Source organism: Brachyistius frenatus, unplaced genomic scaffold (assembly GCF_029030835.1).
Source record: "Brachyistius frenatus isolate BFR_SWC_R1_liver_20210118 unplaced genomic scaffold, ASM2903083v1 Contig_202, whole genome shotgun sequence".
Classification (NCBI taxonomy): domain Eukaryota; kingdom Metazoa; phylum Chordata; class Actinopteri; family Embiotocidae; genus Brachyistius; species Brachyistius frenatus.
In genome coordinates, this window is record NW_027210801.1 from 320,066 (window position 1) to 342,635 (window position 22,570).

A 22,570-nucleotide genomic window follows, 5' to 3' on the forward strand; every position below is an offset into this window, starting at 1 on the left:
AAAGTACACCGCAGACCTGTCACCGCTCTCTCTACCTCTGCCCTCATACTTTCATTCTCTTTATAGTTGGTTTCCTCAGAGGATTCACGAACACCCTACTGTTTGTCCTCCTCTTTACCATTCCCTCTCTTTTCTGCTTGCATCTTACTTGCCTACTTTTTTTCATTCCTCTTTTTTCTCTTGTTCTGTTGTTTCTTGTTGCCCTTTTCTATTTTCTGCTTTTAATCATTCTCCCCCAATCTTTCTTCCATTCTTTCTTTCATTCTCATTTCTTCAGTTTCCATTTTTCCTCCTGTCTTTTTATTTTTTTATTTCATCCTTTCTTCTTTCCTCCTCTCATCATTTTCCTTCCTCCTTCGCTCCATTATGTTTGTCCTTTTTCACCTTTTTCTCTTCCTTCTATTAGTTTCCTCTTTCCTTTTACTACATCTCTTTTCTGGTATTCTCTGATATATTCCTTGTCTTTGTACCTGCTCCTGATACTTCCTTTCCTGTTCTCTGCTTTATCTTTCCATTTCTTCTTTCCACTTCTTTTATGCTTCCTCTCATCGCCCCCCGCCTATTTCATTCTCCCTTTTTCTCCTCTCTTCCCCCTTGCTTTCCTTTCTTCCCCCACTCAATCTACTTTACTTATTCCTTTCTCTTCTGTCCCTTGTTTCCTATTCTCCTCACTTTCCTGCTTCCCTGTATTTCCTTTGCCTCTTTTTCTCCACTTTGCCTTCCCTTCCTTATCTCCCCTCCCCACTACCTCCTCTGTCTCTTTGCCCTCCACCATCACTGGCAAATGGAAGTTAATTTTACTCATTCTCCAGAAATAGGAAAGGAATAGGGAAAAAAAAAAAATAGTGTCAGCAATAGATTTATAAGACACAGAAAATTGAGAGCTGGCGACTCTCTGCTATGTTTGTGCTCCAGGGTCCTTTCTGTTCTTGCTATAGTACACTATTTCTATTCCCCCCCCCCCCCCCAAACCTCAACGCACATTCACACACACAGACACTCCTCCCGCAGGAACCTGTCAGATGATAAAGAGATGTTGTCAGGGACTGATTATCAGCCTCAGAACTAAAAGGAAGTAAAACATCAAACGTACAAAGACCACACAGGGACTTGGCCTTATTTTTTGTCTTAATTTCTCCCCCATACATTTCTTATTCTCCCACTCTCTTCATTTTATCTGTGTCGGTGTCAGAAGTAATGTGTGATTTTTTGCCTGCCGGGGAGCTATTTGATTTGTTCTGCCGATTTAGACTTCATATTGTTTCTGGTGTGAAGCTTTTATTAGGACAGCTTTATTCATATCAGTGCCTGTGGCAGCTCGGGTCCTGCTCCTGAGTCACCGTGGAGAGAGCTAGGGACCGGGATAGAGCAATAAAGCAAGAAAAAGCTACATCGGCTCAAAATGTGGCAAGCAGTTTATGTGTAAATGTGTGTGCGTGGATGGTTGTGCAGGATGTGAGGATGTGCTGATGTGGGTGGGAACATTGAAGTGCAAGACTCAAATTATAACAAAAAGCTTTGCCCAGTTTTCTTTGCAATCTCTGCCTGATCCCTGCAATTGTGTGCACAAACACTTCACATACTTGGCAATTGATGTTCATCAAACAATAAGAGACAAGCATGTAATTTATCATTCACCATGGCTGTAGAGTAGGCAGAAAGACGAGGATTGCTCTATTCATCACTGTGGTGAAATTTGACTCATGCGTTGTATGTTAACCTCCCTTCCGTTTAGTTGCTGTTAGGATGACCGATGGACATGTAGGCTATTTCACAACTAATAAGACAAATCATGGTCCATCAATAAATTAAAAAATAAATATAAAATAAAAAAAACAACAAGTTCTGACATCAGCTGTGGGGTATTTCTGTATGTGTGTGGTATCCACATTGAAGCACAGGAACACCCAGTTTACACCACTAATATAATTACTTCATATAGTTTCCTGAGTCATCATCTACTTTAACAACTTTTCGGTTTTTGCTCTCGAGTTTTTGAAATTACCACCAACAAAATGAAGGAGCTTTAGAGAGTAGATGTGAATGTGTGTGGCTGTTCATGGCAGATAGTTAACAGAGTTAGCAGATTCGCTGGATGTTCATTTATTTTACTGTTTCCTTCGATTAAAAGTAGCCACGGGTACATTTCGGAGGTTATAAATAACAATATGCATCATTAATGCTCGTCCATTCAGTGATGTACTTGTATAATTACTTGAGTTTGTTAACATGCAAAACTCTGCACGTTTTGTTTCTCCAATGTGTTCAATTTCAGTTTAAATTTCTAATGACAGCTAGTTAAAAAGTCAATATATAGTATTTAATTAACCCCTTTAAAGAAGTAGCCATGGTAACAATAGTAATGGGATTTGTAAAAAGCAACAGGAAATTGTTTTGTCATAACTTGCAACACTTTGAAATCTCAACATCATTAACCCTAAGTTTAGTCTTATAGGCACATTTGTACATGAACGTGTAGCTGATATTAGCTATTTTTTTTTTTAACATGGAATCAACTGTATACAGCAATGAAACCAGATATGAGCGCTGTAAGCTATATAACTCCTTTTTTACAGAGTTGCATAACATTTTATCTTAATGTTTTCTTATGTTTGCGTTTGACTGCTAGCCACAGTGGCAGCCATTTTTGGACACATCTGTTGACACCGACATACTTCTTTTTGCCTACTAGGAGAAATCATAGCAGTCTGGAATTCAGATCTCCCACTCATAATTACTGAGGCAAATGTAAGCCGGCTGCTTACAGTTAGTGTCTGTTCAATATGACATAAAAGGCCACTTAAACTAGCATGTTTTTTCTGGACCAATGACAGGAAAAGCTATATTATGCTCATTGGTTGTTAAGTGCTCCTGTGCTCCCAGGACAACAACACCCCACTGCAGCTCCAGTCAGACCATACTGAACAAGGGGCTATTTTCAAGAAAGAAGCAAGGACAGAAGACATGAATAAGGGGATGCTACTGACAAAAGGTGAAGTCCATTTCTTCACTGTTTCTTATAATTTTTCAGCAATCAGTCCAGGATTGTTGGCAGGTCCATTACATGTGAGTGTGTGCATGTGTCTTCTCTGTATCCTCCATCCTACCCCCAGCTAAAGGTAGCAGATAGGAGTGCAAGGAGCAGTAGTATGGGTTTAGTAGGGCCGGTGGTGAGAGATGCAGCTCCACCAGTCCCAGAAGAGCCAAGGTTGGAGACGGTGGCCCTCTCTGAGTAGAGCGGGATGACATCAAACTGGTCGCCTTCATCACCATTCTCCTCCTCTTTCTGGGTCAGTTCTTCCTCTTCCTCGCTCTCTACCTGTCAGGGAAAAGATAGTATGAATGAAAGTTGGAATCTCTTTCTTTTTTTTGGAAGGAATCTCTTAATTTACATATTTTAAAATTGTACAGTCCTGAAAAACATTGTTGCGTGTCCATGTTTGATACAGGAGAGCAGATTTCATCATCACTTAGGCCTGGAACACACTGTCTGTGTGGCATGTGTGTCACATGTTTCTGTGTGGCATCATTTCATTTCGCCTTCCATGTTAACGGATTAGAGCTGCCACGCTGCCTGCTGGAATGTGTGTCTCACCTGCGTCTCACGCCTCGCTTGTGCGGTGTGTCATTTATAAAATAGAAAATGACACCTATTTTTCATGCCAGCCGTTCATGGTTCCCAGCTAAAATATACAGGGAAACAATCTGTGATCACATTTGTACTGCACAATCATAGCAAAAAAAAAACAGTGTAGGCTCTGAATATATCATGGCGATACTTTATCAGGTGTGGGGCGGGTTTTCTTCGCTGCTCTCTCTCTCCCTCCCTCTCTGTTTTGCTTCTCTTTCTCTGCGTGAGTGCCTGTGTGTCCTGTTATGAACCAGGGTAAACAAAAAACACTTGCCTGCTTTTTGGTTAGAACTCATCACTTGTCAGACCTCAAAAATACTATACTGATGACCATTGTCAAAGAGAAACTAATTGATTCAATGGTGGGACCTGCAGCCGCAGCACCACAGCTGACAGGCTGGTAACATGCAGTAACATGCAGCCGGTGTGGATACACACACACAACCAAGCCACAGCGGAGCAGTACATGAGAGGGTAACACACATGCTAGGCAGGCAGTGTGATCCAGGCCTTACAGCGATGTCATGTAATGAACCCCTTTTTTCCAACCCTAATTATGCTCTTCCCCTAATTTTAACCATACTGTAGCAGGCGACCGTTCTTACAAGAAGAATGACTTCATCAGTGCTGCACCATTTAATGGGCTTCGCTATTGGTTAATCCCCTTGAGGCTTCGCCTTAGCACAGTGAGACAGATCTTTTGTATATCACCGACTAATCATGACATAGCCCTGCTTTGCAATGCAGGCAGCTATAAAGCCCCGGAAATCCTGTTGTCCGTCTCCCTTTTCCCCTAGCAACCCTGGAGATAGGTTAAGTTCAGTCACTCTGCAATATCGAAGATCTCGTCTGCAGCACCCACACTTTGTCTCCACCGGCCCACAAGAGACTTGCTTCTTCTCCCTCGATTGGAGCCACAAGCCCGAGGCCGATTTCTGTGGTGCTTGTGTCCCGCTTCCCCAGGAGGAGCTGTGGCCAGGTGATCAGCACCAGCTTTCCCCCGCATGTCTCAGGAGCTTTGTTAGTAATACCACATAGTTGATGTACCATTCTAGGCTCTGCACAGGCACTTCTGGCTGAAGGAAACCGAGTGAACCCAGCTGATAAAGATACCCCCCTCCCTTAATTCACTCTTCTGCAAGGACATTGCGCTAATGATTCACAGGCTGTAGATGGCATTGGAGAAACTGGCTCCCCATCTTTGCTCTCAACAGCCACCTCCTCAGCAGTAGCGGCAGCACCAACAGTTCCTACACCACCAGTGTGATAATGACTCCTGTGGCAGAGTACCGGCCGCAACGGAATCTCCTTCTTTCAGCCTCGCCGGCGTTGCGATACCAAGCTCTGTTAGCCCTATCCAAGCTCCCATCTCAGGCAGGTGAAATATTAAGGTCAATGGTTGTCAATAAAGAGCATCATGCTGATGTGTACATCCTCTCAATAGAGCTGCATTCCTGCTCCAACGCTCAACACTAACACACAGCTACATAGGTTAGCTGCGCTGCTCAAACCACACATTTTGTCATTCCTTATGAGTGTAAGGCTGTAGCCACATAGCTGAGCTATCAGCTAATGATGTATTTATGCAACATTGGAATAATAAAGTGGCAACATGCTCTGCTGCTAGCCCAAGCCAGGCACCTGGTCTCTCGCAGCACCACCCCGACATCACTGTGGCCCATTCTATGTCTCTGGCACAGTAAGGCAGGGATCCCCTGTGCTGAAATGTGGTGGACACACAAATACCGAAGAAAGAAGCCACTACTCTCACAAGATATGTTTATTAGCCACCACAATGGTTACAGGGCTACTTCCTTGCAATCATCAATGTCAGTGACGTTGCGCACAACGTTCTGTCCTGCAGGTCCACAACATAGTAAGGGAATTGTGGTCATCCCATGACCTTCCTGGAGCTTGAGGTTCTGTATCTGCCCACAGCCTTGGATCAGGCAGAAAGGACCATTTGGGCATGTCTGTTTCCGGGATGGTGCTCATGGTTTGGCAGTTGAGAAAGAGAAACTGACCGAACTTGGCCTGTTGTCGTCTGTGGTCTCCATGACACAGCACACTCAGGCTCCCATACCTGTTAGATCATACATTTGTTGATAGGTGTGAGGACAGAGGTGTTGAACCACGTGGCGTCTACCCTAGAGGTGTTTGCAGTGGTGATCATGGCCATGAAGGCTAGGATCAATTGACAGTCAGGAGCCACCCTTTGGTGGAGTATTTTGGCTGTGGTCAGACAGTCTGGAGGTCTCAACTACCCAGAGCCAACAGAAGACAATCCTCCCAAGATTGACCATCCATAGCTGCCATCTGGCTCTGTCCCTGAAGCAGAAACAGACCTGTTGGTAGCTGCAACGGCCACTGCCAGGCAGCATATTCCCCCTGTTTCACCTCCGCCTATGGCTGCGTTGTTGTCTTGCATTAGTCCCTTCAAACGTCCATGGTGAGGTATGTATCAGTCCGCTCCAACTAGGTGGCTGTCAAATGTTTTCCTGGAGCTCACCTGGCTGACATCGATGGGAAACTGTTGACTGTCATTAAAAAATATTCCACTGTGAGTACCATTGTTGCTCATGCTGGTGATGTTTCTGCTCAAGTAGGAACTGAATCATTAAAGGAAAAAAATGCAACTTCATTGCACAAACATTGCCGGTGCTGAAACGCAGCATTGTTTTCTCTTTTCCTATACTTTATCTCTGCCGGCATGGTTTGGAGACCAGCCTCCTCTTCCCCCCTAGACTCCTTGCTGTGAAACTTTAATAGTTTACATACGTTCAAAACTTTGATTTGCTCTGATTGTTCACACCCAAGTAAACAACATGCTTTACACAAACATTAAAAATAGCCTCCAAAGGTGTTGCAATCATGTATCTCCTGCTGTTATTCTTATTGTTCTGAGTAACAGGGTCCAATGCTGCAAACGCAGACACACTGTTAATGTTAGTAATCTATTCGCTGTCAACATTACTGCCTCATCTCATGCTTCCTTGACCAGTCCTGTTACATCTCCATCCTCAAACTCAGTAGTCTTTGGGCTGTTAAATGTTAGATCGCTGGCAAACAACTCATTTTGTTTTGCAAAAATTGTATAACATCTAAGCATCTGGATGTATTCATGCTCACTGACACATGGTATAGTCCAAGGAACCGTTGCACTAAATGAAGCAGGCCCTTCTGGTAATTGGTAGGTAATGTTAATTACTTTAATTAGCTCAGAATTTCAGGTCATGGAGGTGGGCTGGCTGTGATTCACATAATAAATTTAAAATGTTCCCCTTACCCACATGGACATGTTTTTTCTCATTGGAAAGTCTTGGTTTTATGATAAATGGCAAGGCCCCACTACTTAATCTGCAGACCACAAAAATCAAACTGAATTCTCTGAGCTTTTAGCTTTTATTATGCCTTGGTTTAACAGTTTAGATTTTAGGGGTTTTTAACATACATGTATTCTGCCCTCTTGGTTCCCCTTTTGCTATGGATTTGAACAACATTCTTTCAGTTTCAGACCCATTTCTAAATATAATTTTTCATTGAAGGTTTCAGAGAAGATTGCTCAGACTTGAGTTGACCTCTTTTATGAATAAACATTATATTTTAGAAAGATTTTAGTTAGGTTTCCATGAACAATCATGGCACTGAAAGAGCTCTCCATCAAAGTGACAAATTACCTTTTATTTACAGCTGATGCTAGGAATTGTACAATTTTAATTCTCCTCAATTTGAGCTCTGCATTTTATACTGTAGATCACATTATCCTGCTTGAAAAGTGGGTAGGCATCAGGGACACTGCTCTGGAGTGGTTTAGATCATATTCATGAGACAGGACTTTCTTTGTAGTGATGGATATTGCCATGTCTGCTGTGGCCCCTCTGACCTGTGGTATTCCCCAAGACCCCATCCTTGGCCCTCTGCTTTTCATTATAAATATTTTTGATCATTTTCATCATCTTTCCCCAGCCTCTAGTGGAAAATGAAATCCTGAGTGTCCTAAAACCTTTCCCAACGAAAAGAAACTGAATCAAAACTAATCTTATTCAGTCCCTCAAAGTCAATTTCTGTTTTGGAACAACATCCTGGGTCCCTCACACCAACCATCAAACCTGCAGCCAAAAACTTCTGTGTCATATTTGACGGTGACCTTTCATTTGATAAATATATTTCAAATGTAGTTAAATCATGTTTTGTCAGCTGAGGAACATTTTAAAAAACCATGTCTTTCCTCTCCCAGTCAATTTTGAAAAGGGTCATCGGTACTTTCAATCCATCTCGTTTACATTATTGTAACTCACTGTATGCGGGGCTAAGCCATAGAGCAGGGGTGTCCAAACTGCGGCCTGCGGGCCAACTGCAGCCTGTGGTCCATTTTGAATTGGCCTGCAGCAAATTCTAAAAATATAATGGAATATGGCCCACACATGAAATTTGCACTTGACTGTATTGTACTTCTTACTTGATTTCTATTCGATTGCATATGGTGAGAGCACAGACGCCATAGACGCAGCTGTAACATTTTTGGCGGGGAGTTAACTTTTGCATTACGGAGGAGCTGCTTGATCTTAGGAGTCCAAAGGGCACAACAATGGGTAAGGACATTTTTGAAGCTATGTCAGATGCAATTGATGAAATGGAACTTAAATGGGATAAGATGTGTGGAGTTACAACGGACGGGGCTCCAGCGATGACAGGCAAGCACAAAGGAACGGCCTCAATGGTGCACCAAGGCGGGAGAGTGGAGGCGAGGCTGTTAACATGCATGTGTGAAGCTTCAGCTCTCTGAGACACAACTACGCAACTTCAATGCTGCGCACTTCCCCACGTTGTCCGAAATCAAATGTGCTTTTCCAAAGACCAACCTTTCTGCTAAAAGGGGGAAATATGTGTCTGTGATCACATCTCTTATGACAGAATTCAGTCAGCGCTTCTGAGACTTTTCTGTCATTGAGAAAGAAATCAAGCTGTTCTCGACTCCCTTATGAGTTAAACAATATATTACACAGTATTCATGTGTTGAAAAGCCCAATTACTTAATAAATTCAGCCAATTAAAGTTGATAACATTTTCTAACAAACGTTAGTTGATGTGTTAACAACCCCAATAACGTATTTGTATAACTAACTTAAATATACCCATCCCCTTGTTCTATTTTTATGAAAACCCGTTAATGTAAAGTTGTGATGTAGGCTGTTTTTTTATTTAAGTATATTCAATTATCAAGCATAATTTACCTACATTTGATTGATTTTGTTAACTTTCATAGTGACCTAGCCTTTTCGTATATTTTTCTGTATTTGGCCCTCAGTGAAAAAAAGTTTGGACACCCGTGCCATAGAATGATCTCCCGGCTACAGCTGAATGCAGCTGCTCAGCTTCTAACTAACACCAGAAGACAATATCCCATCAGCCTTGTTTTAGCCGCTCTTCACTGGTTATCAGTAAGTTTTTGAATTGATTTTAAAATGTGTACTTTATGGTTTGGCTCCCAGCTTCATTTTTAGATTTGCTGCTACTATACGAGCCTGAGCAAAGCCTCAGATTCTCAGGAAGGGTTCTGCTGGCTGTCCGTTAGTCCTGGCTCAAGACTACTAGTGACCAGGCATTTGCAGTCAGGGCCCCTCAGTTTTGGAACTGCGTCCCTGAGAATCTGAGGCTTGCAAGTTCAGTGACATTTTTTAATTAATTATCAAACCTTATCTTTAAAAACAAAAGAAGCTTTTGAATATTTTGAGTATGCTCTTTAATCGGTCAAGGTCAAAGTGACCTGGGGCAGTACATACTTGACAGGTTGTGTTGTATCTAGTAAACTCAAATTTTGAAATACTCTATGTATTCTGTGGTCTTCCTGTTTGGGATGGAGGCTAGAGGGTTGGGGAAGTTAGGGATGTGATTTCATACGCACAAAGGCTTTGCCCTGCTCTGTACATGTCACGGTGGTGTGCTCTGTTCACACACAACAGGAGCAGTCTTAGAACTTTTTGATTGGCCCTTGTATAGTGCAACTAAGGTTGATCAAAATAGCAGCATATTTTTTTGATTTATATGTCCATGAAATGGACGGCTGAAAGATACAGCTGAAACACTTTCTATGTCAATAAACCATTAGACAGGAGACTGCTGTTAATTCCTATTTCACACTGTGCAATGGGAAACCATGACCACAACCATATCCTTAACCATGTGTTTAATTATACAACAACGATGGTGAAAATCCCCTTACCTTAAAAGTATAGCCATATGAACACTGAACACATTTCCCTAATCTCAACCCTTTCCTTCACGGTGGCACCCTAAGAGACATGGCTGTATACGTAAAATGCAACCTGCTGCCATTTTTTCAAAGGAGCTTGGCACATTTAATGAAGAAGCTGCCGGCTTTATTTGTGTTGCATCAAACTTGGCAGAGTTGCAATTGAGAATTTTTTTTTTTAACAAATTCAATCACATCAGTGCGACTGACTTATTGCTAAAGGTTGTTTTTTGCTTTCTAATTTATTTTGAATTAGGCTTTGATTAGGTGGAGTTAATAATTTTTGCTTTGTTTTTTTAGACCTCACTCTTGCCTTGTGGATAAGGAGACTTACTGTATTTCAAAATAGTTTCAAGTGTCTCTTATCCATAGTGCCCAGTGGTTAATTTTTACCTCACACTTATAAAGATGTGACTGACTGTGAAGGTTAAAGAAATAGCCTGGGGGTTAGGGGGCTGGATCATTCACATCATGGCTAACCAGTGCATCTCTATTCTCTACTAGAATGTTGAGATCAAATCATAATCAAGAATGAGAAGGCTTATTAAAAGGTGTTAATGCTTAGACCCATTATCACGCAACATTGTGGAGATAATGTATCTAGATACAATGCACATAATAACACCATGTCGAAATAGGGTTGTACATTGTATTCAAAAGACATTATAAGTAAAAAAAAAAAAAAAAAAAAATTCATTATGTATTATTATGCATTATGCATTTCAATGCATCTTAATTTGTGTTCAATAAATAAATAAATAAATGTTCTGTTAGTGTGGATAACTGTCAAAAAAGTGAAAAAAAAATGAACAGGCTATTGGCTTTCAAAATGGCATTAAAATTCCACATCACTACACATTTGATTGCATCCTCTGTGGAAATGTAACATTTAAAACAAAGAGCAGTCATTTGTGCTTTTAAATTTGAACTTTTTTTTTTTTTTTTTTTTTTTTTTTTTTTTTTTTAGCTGCAGGAGCCGATACTCAGCTTTTTGAAGTGAAACCTTTCAAATTCTGGCAAAATCACTTTAGCTAAACAAGCAAAAGCTCCTCAGAGAAACAAAACAAGCAGCTGAGTGACAGTTGGATGAAGAGATGTGGAGCAGGTATGGATTGTGGTAGGGTAAAGTGAAGGCTTGAGGATGTGTCATGGAATGAACTGAGAAAAGAAAGACAAGAGTGAATAAGTCAAAAAATACAAAGAAGGGTAGAGGAATTGAAGAAAGGAAAGGAAGGAAGTAAGAAGGGGATTTAGGGGAAGAAGGAGAAAGAGGGGGTAGACATATGGGCATGAATAAATTCATACTAATGAAGCCTGACTGATGCACTGCTTTCAACTAGCACCTCATCTAATCCACTCACTAGGAGAGAGACACAGACAGACACAGAGAGGATGAGAGAGTGAGCAAGTGGGGGCGGGCAACCGAGCAAGAGAGAGAGCTGGAATCCCCTCTTGTCTGCTGGCCCAGATTATCTCTATCAGTGAGGCATGCTGTAAACCAAGGAGCCACAGCCATGGCAGATTGTGGTCTGGCCAGGGTTACAATAGCCAGGACCACGATTGGATTGGACCACATTTAACAGTCTGTCAGGAGCAGCCAGGAGCTGTGACGCTCAAAATATATGTACCCTCACCACATTTCAGTGTTTCACTGTGTATGCATTACTGTCTGCACATTACTGGGCTGGCACATTGAGACATGATCCAACAGGACTGAAATCAAAACACTTCAGGGCCAAGACTTGTCTGTGTGCCACAGACTTTGCGAACCTTGATTGGTTGGAGAGATAAATTAAATGGACACAGTCAGGACAGTTTGAACTTTTGTTTACTTGTAGTTTAGTTCTGATCCTGATCCCCTCACTGCCCCGATGAACAACAATCAGCAGGAAAGTGTATTGATTAGGTATTGAAGGAGCACTTGACTTTTAGCATCTTGATTATGTAGGTATTGTGGTTTGTGTTGCACCAGCTATTTGTAAAGTTTGTTCAGATAATGCTTCCTCGGTTCAAAATTACTTCTAGCTAGTTTTAACCAAATGCCTTTGTTGGCAATTAGTGGGGCTTTAGATAGTCAGTATTTCATCTTCTCCCGGCAGGTGATCAAAATTTAGTATCTGGACACTGGTGTAACCACTGCTGAGTCTCGTGCTTTAGTTTTTTTTAAAGCTCCTTAAAGAATGTATTGGATGGTGATCTTTTTTTTTTTTTTTTTTACAAAAATATGGTGTTCCCTTGGATTCAGACCTGGGGAAGTCCCCTAAAGTGCTCCGAACTCACTGCTACTTTCATTAAAACAGTTTGAGATGGATTTGTCTTAGTGACATCATGCATTATCATTCTGGATCTTGCCATTGGAAGATGGAAAACTGTGTCCACAAAGGGATGCCCATGGTCAGCAACAAAGCTCTGATAGGCTGTTGCACAACAAACAATGACTAATTGATTTCAAGTGGGCCAGCGTGTGACAAATGACCTTCCCCACCAGCAAACATCCGACCAGGCTATGATTTTCCAATCTTTAGAAGGCTGCATAAGCTCAACAAAACTCTCCCTTCCATTATTGTTTTTTATGTTTTTTCACCATTCGAGTGTTGTGGTAAAAATCTAGGAGATTAGCAATTTTTTGAAATTCTCAAACCAGCCGATTTGCCAACACTCATGCCAGAGTCAAAGTCACTCGAACCTAACTTTTTCCTAATCTTTGATTTGAACATTAATTGAAGCTCCTGAATTGTAGCAGCGTGATTTCATACCTTGCGCTGCTGCCTCCGGATTGAGTGACTGGCAAATTGCAAGAATAAAACAGCAGTCATAAAAGTATTCCTAATAAAGTCCTCTTTGGTAGCAGACATGATTTGTGTGTCAGCCATAGGAGGACGATGGTGGGAATGGTTTGAAGTACAGTGCCAGGAGGGGAAGTAATTAGCACAGGTGCTTGGTGTTTTACTGATTATTCTCTCTCTCTCTTCCCGCATATGTAAACATTAGTGTGCTTGGACAGATGGTTCACACACACACACACACACACACACACACACACACACACACACACACACACACACACACACACACACACACACACACACACACACACACACACACACACACACACACACACACACACGGTCTCCTGGAGACGCCAGCAGAAAGCAAGAGGACTGGCCATGGGTGGTCATTCCTTTCCAGCGTGTGCTTGACAGCCAGGTGGACGCAGAGCACATGCATTTGTGTGTTGTATTTAGCGTGTGACTCGAGAAAAAGTGCCTATTCATGTCTTTAAGTGCTATAGGGAGCCCACGGTGATAGCAGTGGTCGTGCTATACTGGTGCCCAACAGCTCCTGAGTACAACATGGACATGGTCCCTCAAGAACAAGCCCAGCCTTTTTAATTTGGGGCGAGATACTGGGAGAGGTCGGGCCATGTAGCCAGAGCATGCCGAGGTGAACAGGCTGTTCCTGGATGCAAACCAAGGCCTGATAAAAAGACAGACCTGGAACGACCTGGAATAGATAAGACTCACAGTCAGCCACAGCTCACCCTTTGACAGCCAATTCAATGTCAGGTAAAGCACTCCATGAAATGACAGTGCAAGGTGATCTGCAATTATTCCTTGATATGTCTGCAGGTAGGAAGCTTTGCTGCCACCTCAGGCTCCTAGAGTTGCTAGTGTTGGAACACTTAATGGAGGGACTGCCTGACAGCATATAGGCTTCGGTCTGGTATCACCATCCCACAATGCTGTAGTTGGAAAAAACTCCCCTTTAACAGTAAGACACCTCAGACAGAACCATGCTCCTATGAGCATGGTTCTGTCTGAACCTAGGTTGGCGGCCATCTGCCTTGACCTCAATTGTTGTGATGACACTCTAAGCTTTGAGCATATACAAAAAAATGGATGGTTCCCTGCTGCGCCTGACACAACACAGTCTGATGCACATTTTTCACTGGTTAGAGACAGGCTGTATAAAGTCAAGTCGAGACACCCAGACATGTCAGGCAAAAACCCAATTGCTGGTGCTGAAAAGCCATTGGGAATACCCAATTTAACACCATAGCTGGTCACATGGAAAATGATAAAACACTAAACCAGATAATGGCCCGTTTCTATTGGCCTGGCATTCATAGCGATGCGCGCCATTGATGTGCGTTACTGCCTGGAATGCTATGTGGTGATCCAGAGGGCCTTTGTGCCCAATACTTTTAATGGAAGTCCCATTGGAGTACATTAGCATTAGCAGGCCAATTCACCAGAGTACATATGGACATTATTTTGTGTTACTTCTGGTGGATTATACAACGGCATATCCAAACGCAGAGCTGTTGCGCATCATCTCTGCAGACAGTGTGTTGCAGCTTTGTTTCAAGAGATTCTGACTGACTAGGGCACCTTATTCATATCACATGCACTTAAGGGTTACAGTGTATCACCCTCAGACCTACAGCATCGTTAAGTGTCTGAAAAAGGCTTTGAAGTCCATGAACTGCATATTTATGTACAATTGGGATAATTGGTGGGACCCTATGTTGTTTGCAGCACAAATGGTTTTCTCCCTGAACTGTTTTTCAAGTCTTAGCCAAAGTAAAAATTAAATACAATCCTGGACCTAAGAGCAAAACTCCACATGCTGGGCCACTTAACCCATTGGAATTTCCTCCAGGCCCAGGACAACAGTTGTACAACAGCGAGGCAAGGCTGAGACAATTTACATCAGGAGAGAAAATAAATGCATTATTTCCTTCTTCCAGCTCTAAACTACTCACCAAGGGGCAAGGACCCCTTGCAGTCACATGGCGAGTAGAGAATGTTGATTATGAAGCGAACAGGGGCAGAGCTACACAAATTTACCACCTCAACCCTTTGAAAGAATGGAGAGAGGCTGAGCCTGTTTCCCCCAAATCCAGTCTCACTTCCTCTGTGACAACCACCTCGGCATCTTCTCTGAGTCGTAAGCATGGCTGTGGACTCTCACAACTTAAAATAATTCCATCCTGGGTCAAGACATGTATTTCTGTGAGGTGGGGTTATTTTAATATTACCCATCTCGGTCAATGATTCTAATCCAGCCCCTAGTGCAGGGGCCTCTAAAACATTGCTTGGGAGCTACCAGTAGCTCATTACCCATTTCTTAATACCTCACTAAAGGTTTGAACAATATGTACATATATATGATAAAACAAAGTCAGTTGGTAAATCTGTTTAAATTTAAAGCCAAACAACTTCACAAAAACCCTGCCCCCTTGTGACACAAAGCGCCAATGCCACCTAGTTTTGCCTGTGGAAAGGCTAAATCCCCACACTACTAGAGTTTTTACAGCTTTTAAGCAATAAATTAACAGAATTAATTCACAATTAAATATAATTATGAAGTTATCAGTCTTCTTGATATAAATGTAATAAAAAAGGTTGATGTCCTCTCTTCTCTGCACATTGAAATACACTTCTTCACGCTGAAAGCTTCCATCCCATTCCCCCTAAGAACATTTTACCTCACTAAACTGATGAGAATATGTGATGTTCCAGAACACTATGAGTAAAGTAAAAACGAGATGTTATAAAAATTTAGAGAAAGAAAATATCTAGAGCGCTTATCTGCAAATTAAAAAAATCCTCTTATTCTTAGCCATACCTCATCTGCAAAACATTCACCCCTTAAAACCAAACACATCAAGGAGATCATTTTATGACATTGGTATATTGTTCAAAATGATCCATCCCTAAAATAAACTTTTAAAAACTAACTTCAGGTAACTTTTAAAAGAGGAACAAACATACTAGACAGGGTGGTTAGAGCTTATCAGCAATTTGAATTCCAAACAGCAAACTCACAATTGAACTTCTTCAAGGAAATTTTAATTAGAGAGCCTGCATAAAGTTCACCTAAGTTCACCAAGGTTCACCAAAAACCTCAAGTCCTTTAACTACCCTATCAATGGAAAGATCATTAATATTAAGTGATTTATTACCTGCAGAACAAAAATGTTCTTATCTGTTCAAGTGTCCATGTGGCAAAGCCTATGCAGGTGAGACATGCTGCTCCCTTAAACAGTGCATCACTGAAAACAGCAGTGCCATCAAAAAGAATGATGTGACCAGTTCTGTTGGAAGACTTTTCAATGAAAGCAACATTACATGTCAACTCTATTCCTTCATAGACTATAGAAAAGATTAAGAACAGCCAAAGAAGCAGTGATGTTCACTTTCTCATTTGGGATTTTTTTTTTTATCTCGAGAGTTCATCTCCGGAGGGCATGAATGAGGACTTTTCAATTAAGGAGTTTTTATAGTTGTTTGCACTCCATATGTGTAATCTTGTAATGTTTTTATTATGATGTCAGTTGTGTATGATGTAATGACTGACGTAATGCTTACAATGTTGCTTATATTTGTCTGATGATCATTTATAGTTATTTATTGTACTTTTTTGTGCATCTACAATTGATGTTTTAATTTTGCATCTTGATGCCTTCATATGGCATTTTATAATAAGTTTGTCTTCAAGTGGAGCATTTTATTTCTGTTTTTAAATAAATAAGGCCTAAAAAGTCCTGCAACATAATGGTCCTGGTCCATAAAAACGTGGTACACCCATTGGTACACTTCTTCAGTCTGTGGATCAAATATGGTGTCAGCCATTGTCCCTTACTCTGCCAGTGTTGAGTAACAATTGACATGACCATATAATCAACCCACATCTGCCACTCCATTGGCTGTCATGTTTGTTTGTGTTTGTGTGTGTGTGTGTGTGTGTGTGTGTGTGTGTGTGTGTGTGTGTGTGTGTGTGTGTGTGTGTGTGTGTGTGTGTGTGTGTGTGTGTGTGTGTGTGTGTGTGTGTGTGTGTATGTACTGTATATGATTGGTTGTCCTTGTTTTTAAACCTTTTTGGTATTTTTCATTTGTTTCAAACCCACCCTATTTAAGTGTTTATTGAAATGTGTTTCATGCTGACCCTGGTGAACGCCACAAGCTGAAATCTGAAATTCATTGGTCTGGTAACGTCTAGAAGTTGTTTCACATACTGCAAGTGTCGCTGGAGTTTTGACCTCTGCTATTGCCAATGTACAACTTGATGCTAACACTGTGGCCGAAAGTGTTTGCGCCTTATCCACACCGACATCAGGTGGCTGAGCAGGGGTAAGATCCAACAGCCCTTTCTTTCCCTGCTGAGTCCAGAAGGGAGGATATAACCCTTTTGACTGATGGTGAGTGGCTACCTGATCTTGTGTTCCTGACAGATGAAACTGAGAAACTGAATCAGAAACTGAAGGGAAGTGATGTGAAATGTGGAAAGACAGAAAATAAGGACAAGTACGTAATAAACATTGTTTTGTTTTCAATGGCACATGTGAGTAGTGTGAGCTTCATCAATTGAAAACGTAAAGACATGCATACAAAGAAAAAGCATGCACATGCTGTTGAATATAAGCTGTTTTGATACCAAATGTGTGTGAAGAATATTAATATGTTATTGTTCACATCAAAGAAGCTTTTTCATTTGGTTTGGGTGGAGTTCAGCTATGTGAATAAATGTTACTAAACATGAGTAGCTCTTGGACACTTTAATTTTGTCAAAATGGCTCTCAGAGGAAAAAAGGCTTGAGACCCCTGCGGTCGCATATATCAGTAATTTTTCACACATTTCACAGTAATAATCAGCTGAAATTAGCCCCCTTCCAGTTTTTCAGGAAACTCACTGCTAGTCCTGTAATTTGCAGTTGCTGTTTATAATAAAACAACCATGATAAACAAACAACACAGCATGACAGTGCCAAACCAAAGGCTATAGAAAAGGCCTGGGGATGAAAGTCTGAAAAGTAATTTTAAATGTCAAGGCAGTGAATGTAATGAGCTCACGCATACTCACAATGTTGTTGTGTTCAGGCAGGTGATTGCTGCTCAGGAGCTCATCTTCCTGAAGCAGGATCTGGGATGGTCTTGGAGGGGGCGGCTGGGTGATGTCTACAGGCAGCAAGCTGGGGCTCCCCATCCAACTGATAGCATTACCTGCATGGAGACATAGGCACATAACTCCCTGTGTGTGTGCATTCAGCTGATCTGCAACACTGCATCTGAGTGCGTGTGAACCAGCATATCTATTTGGCAGCTTATTGTTAGAGCCTCGGCAGCTTGATAAATCATTGAGGTTTTTGGGAAGTGCATTGACGCATCATCAAGGCGTTAGTGTTTGGACATATACGTTCAGTGTGTATCGACAGCCTTATTGACAACTGCTGTGATTGAGTGACAACTGGAGGGCATTACCCTCCGGCTCCTTTTTCATACTGCTCCAGCCCTGCTGAAGCCTCATGCTGCACATCCAGACTGTAAGATTTTTCTGAATGCTTAGGGTGTAGAATGTAGCTGACATATACAGTTCATGCCAAGACAGATTCAGCAGAAATTGTGTCAAAGTCACTTTTTCATTTATGCTCTTTGAGTTGCTCCCTGCTGTATATTTGATGGTGACACATTAATGCTGTTTTAAATAATGTATCTGGGGGTAAAAATTATGAAAATACGCTTTATCTTAAAAAAAAAAAAACATATAGCAATATGTGGTAGAGCTTTTAAAAATGTGACAGTATTCAAACAATCCCGCTAATCAAAATAATTAAGTGCTTCAAATTTTTTTTTTTTTAAGTATCTGAAACAGCATGCTGAGCTTCATAGGACAGTAAGATGCATTAAACCATAGGAAATTCTTTAAAAAAATAATAATTTAGGCTATATTTTATTAGAAAAATTGTTTGCACTAAGTAGCTTAAGGTATATCCTAAATGTGCATGTAGAGAGGCTCTGAGGAATCCCTTAAACCCTATTTTCCACTACACAAATTGCTATTGCAGCAAAAATGAAGAAAAACAGGATAGTCTGACATTTTGGAAAATGGGATTATTTGCTTAATTTTTACAAACAATTACAAACTTCATAAATTAATCTTTAAAGATTAATTTATGAAGTTTGTAATTGTTACCTACGGAGCAGAAAGCTAAAAAAAGAAGTATATATTTTTTTAAATAATTGATTAATAATATCTGTAATTTTTTAACATGCCCAAAAGGGTATTTAATTAAGTTTTTACAACTGATATATAAATTGCACATTTTGATAGTAACTTTCAAATTACAAACATTGTTTTCTCTACTTTTTAGTGTTTACTGTATTTGCAAGGCACTGTAGACCCTTGCTTTAAATTGTTATGCTAACCTCTGCTAACAACAGACAGATTTATAACTCTTACTAACTATGGGTATTTACCACCCCATAAGTTAACTTGTACAGTCATGGATGAATGTGTTGGTATCTTAATAGCTTATTGAAAAAAGGCTTCATTCATCCTAAAAAATAATTACTTAAATTACATTTTCTAATGTATACCTTGCATGTCTTTGGCATGAAGCAAAAAAAAAAAGTGACAAAAGATACAGTTTTCCTTTTTCTACAAAGATAATTCTAAAATGGCCTCGACATATTTGTTGGTAGCACCCGAACAAAAATTGGGTTATACTGATAGTTCAAACTAACTCTTCTTTCATCAGTATTACACGTCTTCAATCTTGTAATCAGTCGTTCAGTGTTACTAAATTTCCCCACCGTGGGATTAATAAAGTCTAAGTCTAAGTCTTCAATCTGCTGTTTGTTTCGTTTCTCTGGACCATGTTCAGTGTCATACACACAATGATACCAGAGAATTATGGATAAGCATTTTAAGGTAAAGGCTATAAGATATTTCCAAGCATGTTGTTTGTTTGCTTGTTTTTACGACTACAGTTGCAAAGATTATTAACAAGTTTAAAGTCCATGGGACTGTCAAACTGCCCGGGGATACGACTGCAAGAGTTGTTGTTAGGATGTCCAAATTACTCATTAAAAACCCTGCAGTTGATCCAAAAATGCTGCAGCTACAGTACTGATGGGATTTAGCAAGAGAGATCATATTTCTCCTGTTTTAGCTTATCTTCCTTGGCTTCCTGTTAAATCAAGAGTAGAATTCAAAATTCTCCTGCGGACTTACAAAGCACTTCATGAACAGGTTCCATCTCATCTCAGAGATCTTATAGAACCACATCATCCTGACAGAGCACTTTGCTCTCAGACCGCTGGCCTGCTTGTGGTTCCCAGAGTTTCCAAAAGTACGATGGGAGGCAGAGCCTTCAGTTCTCAGGCTCCTCTCCTGTGGAACCAGCTCCCAGTTTCTGTTCGAGGGGCAGAAACCCTCTCTCGCTTTAAAGTTAGACTCAAAATTATCCTTTTTGATAAAGCTTATAGTTAGGGCTGGCTCGGGTAGACCTGAACCATCCTGCAGTTATGCTGTTATAGGCCGAAGCTGCTGGGGGACTTCGTTATGCACTGAACTTCTTTCCTCTCACTCTTTCACTCTCTATACACTCATATCTCACCATTACAACTCATTAACTTCATGCTTTTTATCTCCAATAGTTTTTGCTTATTGTCTGTTGAGTCTCCATTCAGTTCCCTTGCTTTCTTGTTCTTGTTCTGTTCTTTCTTTTGCAGATGTCCCGCTATGGAGCTGCATGTCTCTGCTCTGTGATTGTCGGCCCCACCAACAGTTCATGTTTTGGTTCTCTATGCTGTCCTTTTCTTTCTGCTCTCCCTCACCCCAACTGGTTGAGGCAGATGGCCACCCATCTCTGAGCCTGGTTTTGTCAGAGGTTTCTTCCTGTTAAGAGGGAGTTTTTCCTTCCCTCTGTTGGAGGTTTTTCTTCCTTAAAGAGGAGTTTTTCCCTTTTAGCTTATGTGGTAATTGTTGAATTGTTGGGTTTCTCTGTACAATGTTGTAAAGTTCTGCTCTAAGGACTTTAATGTCTTAAGTGCTATGAAATAACCTGTGTGGTGATTTGGTGCTATATAAATAAAATTGTATTGAATTGAATTGAAGAGAAAAAACGACCCCAGATTGAACAGAAGGCTGGTGGTAATAGTAAAGAAAGAACCAAGGAAAAATTCCAAGAAGGGGTGTGTCATATTGTTAACGATAATACCAGTATAATTTATAATACAAAAGAACACAAATTCAGATCATGATAATGCCAATAATCCAACCATAATGACATCATACTGATACGCAGCATAACTGTAGGACATATAGATAGATAGATAGATAGATAGATAGATAGATAGATAGATAGATAGATAGATAGATAGATAGATAGATAGATAGATAGATAGATAGATAGATAGAGAGATAGATAGAGAGATAGATAGATAGATAGATAGATAGATAGATAGATAGAGAGATAGATAGATAGATAGATAGATAGATAGATAGATAGATAGATAGATAGATAGATAGATAGATAGATAGATAGATAGATAGATAGATAGATAGATAGATAGATAGATAGATAGATAGATAGATAGATAGAGAGAGAGATAGATAGATAGATATATAGATATATAGATAGATAGATAGATAGATAGATAGATAGATAGATAGATAGATAGATAGATAGATAGATAGAGAGATAGATAGATAGATAGATAGATAGATAGATAGATAGATAGATAGATAGATAGATAGATAGATAGATAGATAGATAGATAGATAGATAGATAGATAGATAGATAGATCGATACTTTATTAATCCCCAAGGGGAAATTCTTTCGCTACAGCAGCATTTATAGATACAGGAAAGAAATAAAATAACAGTAAAAAATATTAAATATAAAAATGCACAGTATATACAATAAAAATATAATAAAATAAAATATAATTAAATTAAAACTAACTAAACAATAGTGCAAAGTTTTTTGTTTTTTTTATATATATATTTAAACAACCAAGAAAAACAGACAACAGACAACGGTGTTATTGTTGTGTGATGGATTTTGCCTGAGGTGAGTTATTGTACAGTCTTATTGCAGTGGGCAGGAATGATCTCCTGTATCTGTCCTTGTGACAGCGGAGCTGGAGGAGTCTTTTGGAGAAAGTGCTCCGCTGTCCCTGCAGCAGGTCGTGGAGAGGGTGGTCAGGATTATCCAATATGGATAATAGTTTCCTCAACGTCCTCCTCTCCACCACCTTTTCCAGGCTGTCCAGTTTGCAGCCAATGATGGAGCCGGCCTTCTTAACCAGTTTGTTAAGTCTGTTGGTGTCGCCAGCTCCGATGTCATTCCCCCAGCAGACCACAGCGAAGTACAATGTACTGGCCACAACAGACTGGTAGAACATCTCCAACATCTTGCTGCACACATTGAAGAATCGGAGTTTCCTCAAGAAAAAGAGTCGACTCATCCCCTTCTTGTAGACAGAGTTGATGTTGGTCTTCCACTTCAGTCTGTTGTCGATGGAGACACCCAGGTACTTGTACCATGTCCACCTCCTCTCCCAGAACTCTCAGCGGTTGTGGAGCCGTCGTCTTCCTCCTGAAGTCGACCACCATCTCCCTGGTCTTGGCCACATTCAGGAGCAGGTGATTTCTATCTGCTGTTACGTGTTGTGTTTCTTCCTGCCCACTCCACAAAGTCCTCCACTACTGCCCTGTACTCCTCCTCCCGTCCATCCCTTATACATCCTACCACTGCAGAGTCATCAGAGAACTTCTGCAGATGGCAGGACTCCGAGTTGTACTGGAAGTCAGTGGTGTACAAGGTGAACAGAAAGGGGGACAGAACAGTTCCCTGTGGGGCTCCAGTACCACTGACCACCATATCAGACAGCAC

General features: G+C 40.7%; 1 protein-coding gene across 1 annotated transcript in view; it reads right to left on the reverse strand.

Annotated features, from left to right (window-relative positions):
- Nucleotides 1-969: 969 nt before the first annotated feature.
- Nucleotides 970-22,570, reverse strand: part of LOC138632972 (GDNF family receptor alpha-4-like) — a 65,392-nt gene continuing 43,791 nt past the window's right edge. The window contains exons 7-8 of the mRNA XM_069718915.1: nucleotides 17,751-17,890; nucleotides 970-3,319 (exon numbers count right to left, since the gene is read on the reverse strand). Coding sequence (XP_069575016.1) covers nucleotides 3,104-3,319; nucleotides 17,751-17,890 — 356 coding nt within the window. The 3' untranslated portion in view covers nucleotides 970-3,103. The remainder of the gene's footprint in view (nucleotides 3,320-17,750; nucleotides 17,891-22,570) is intronic.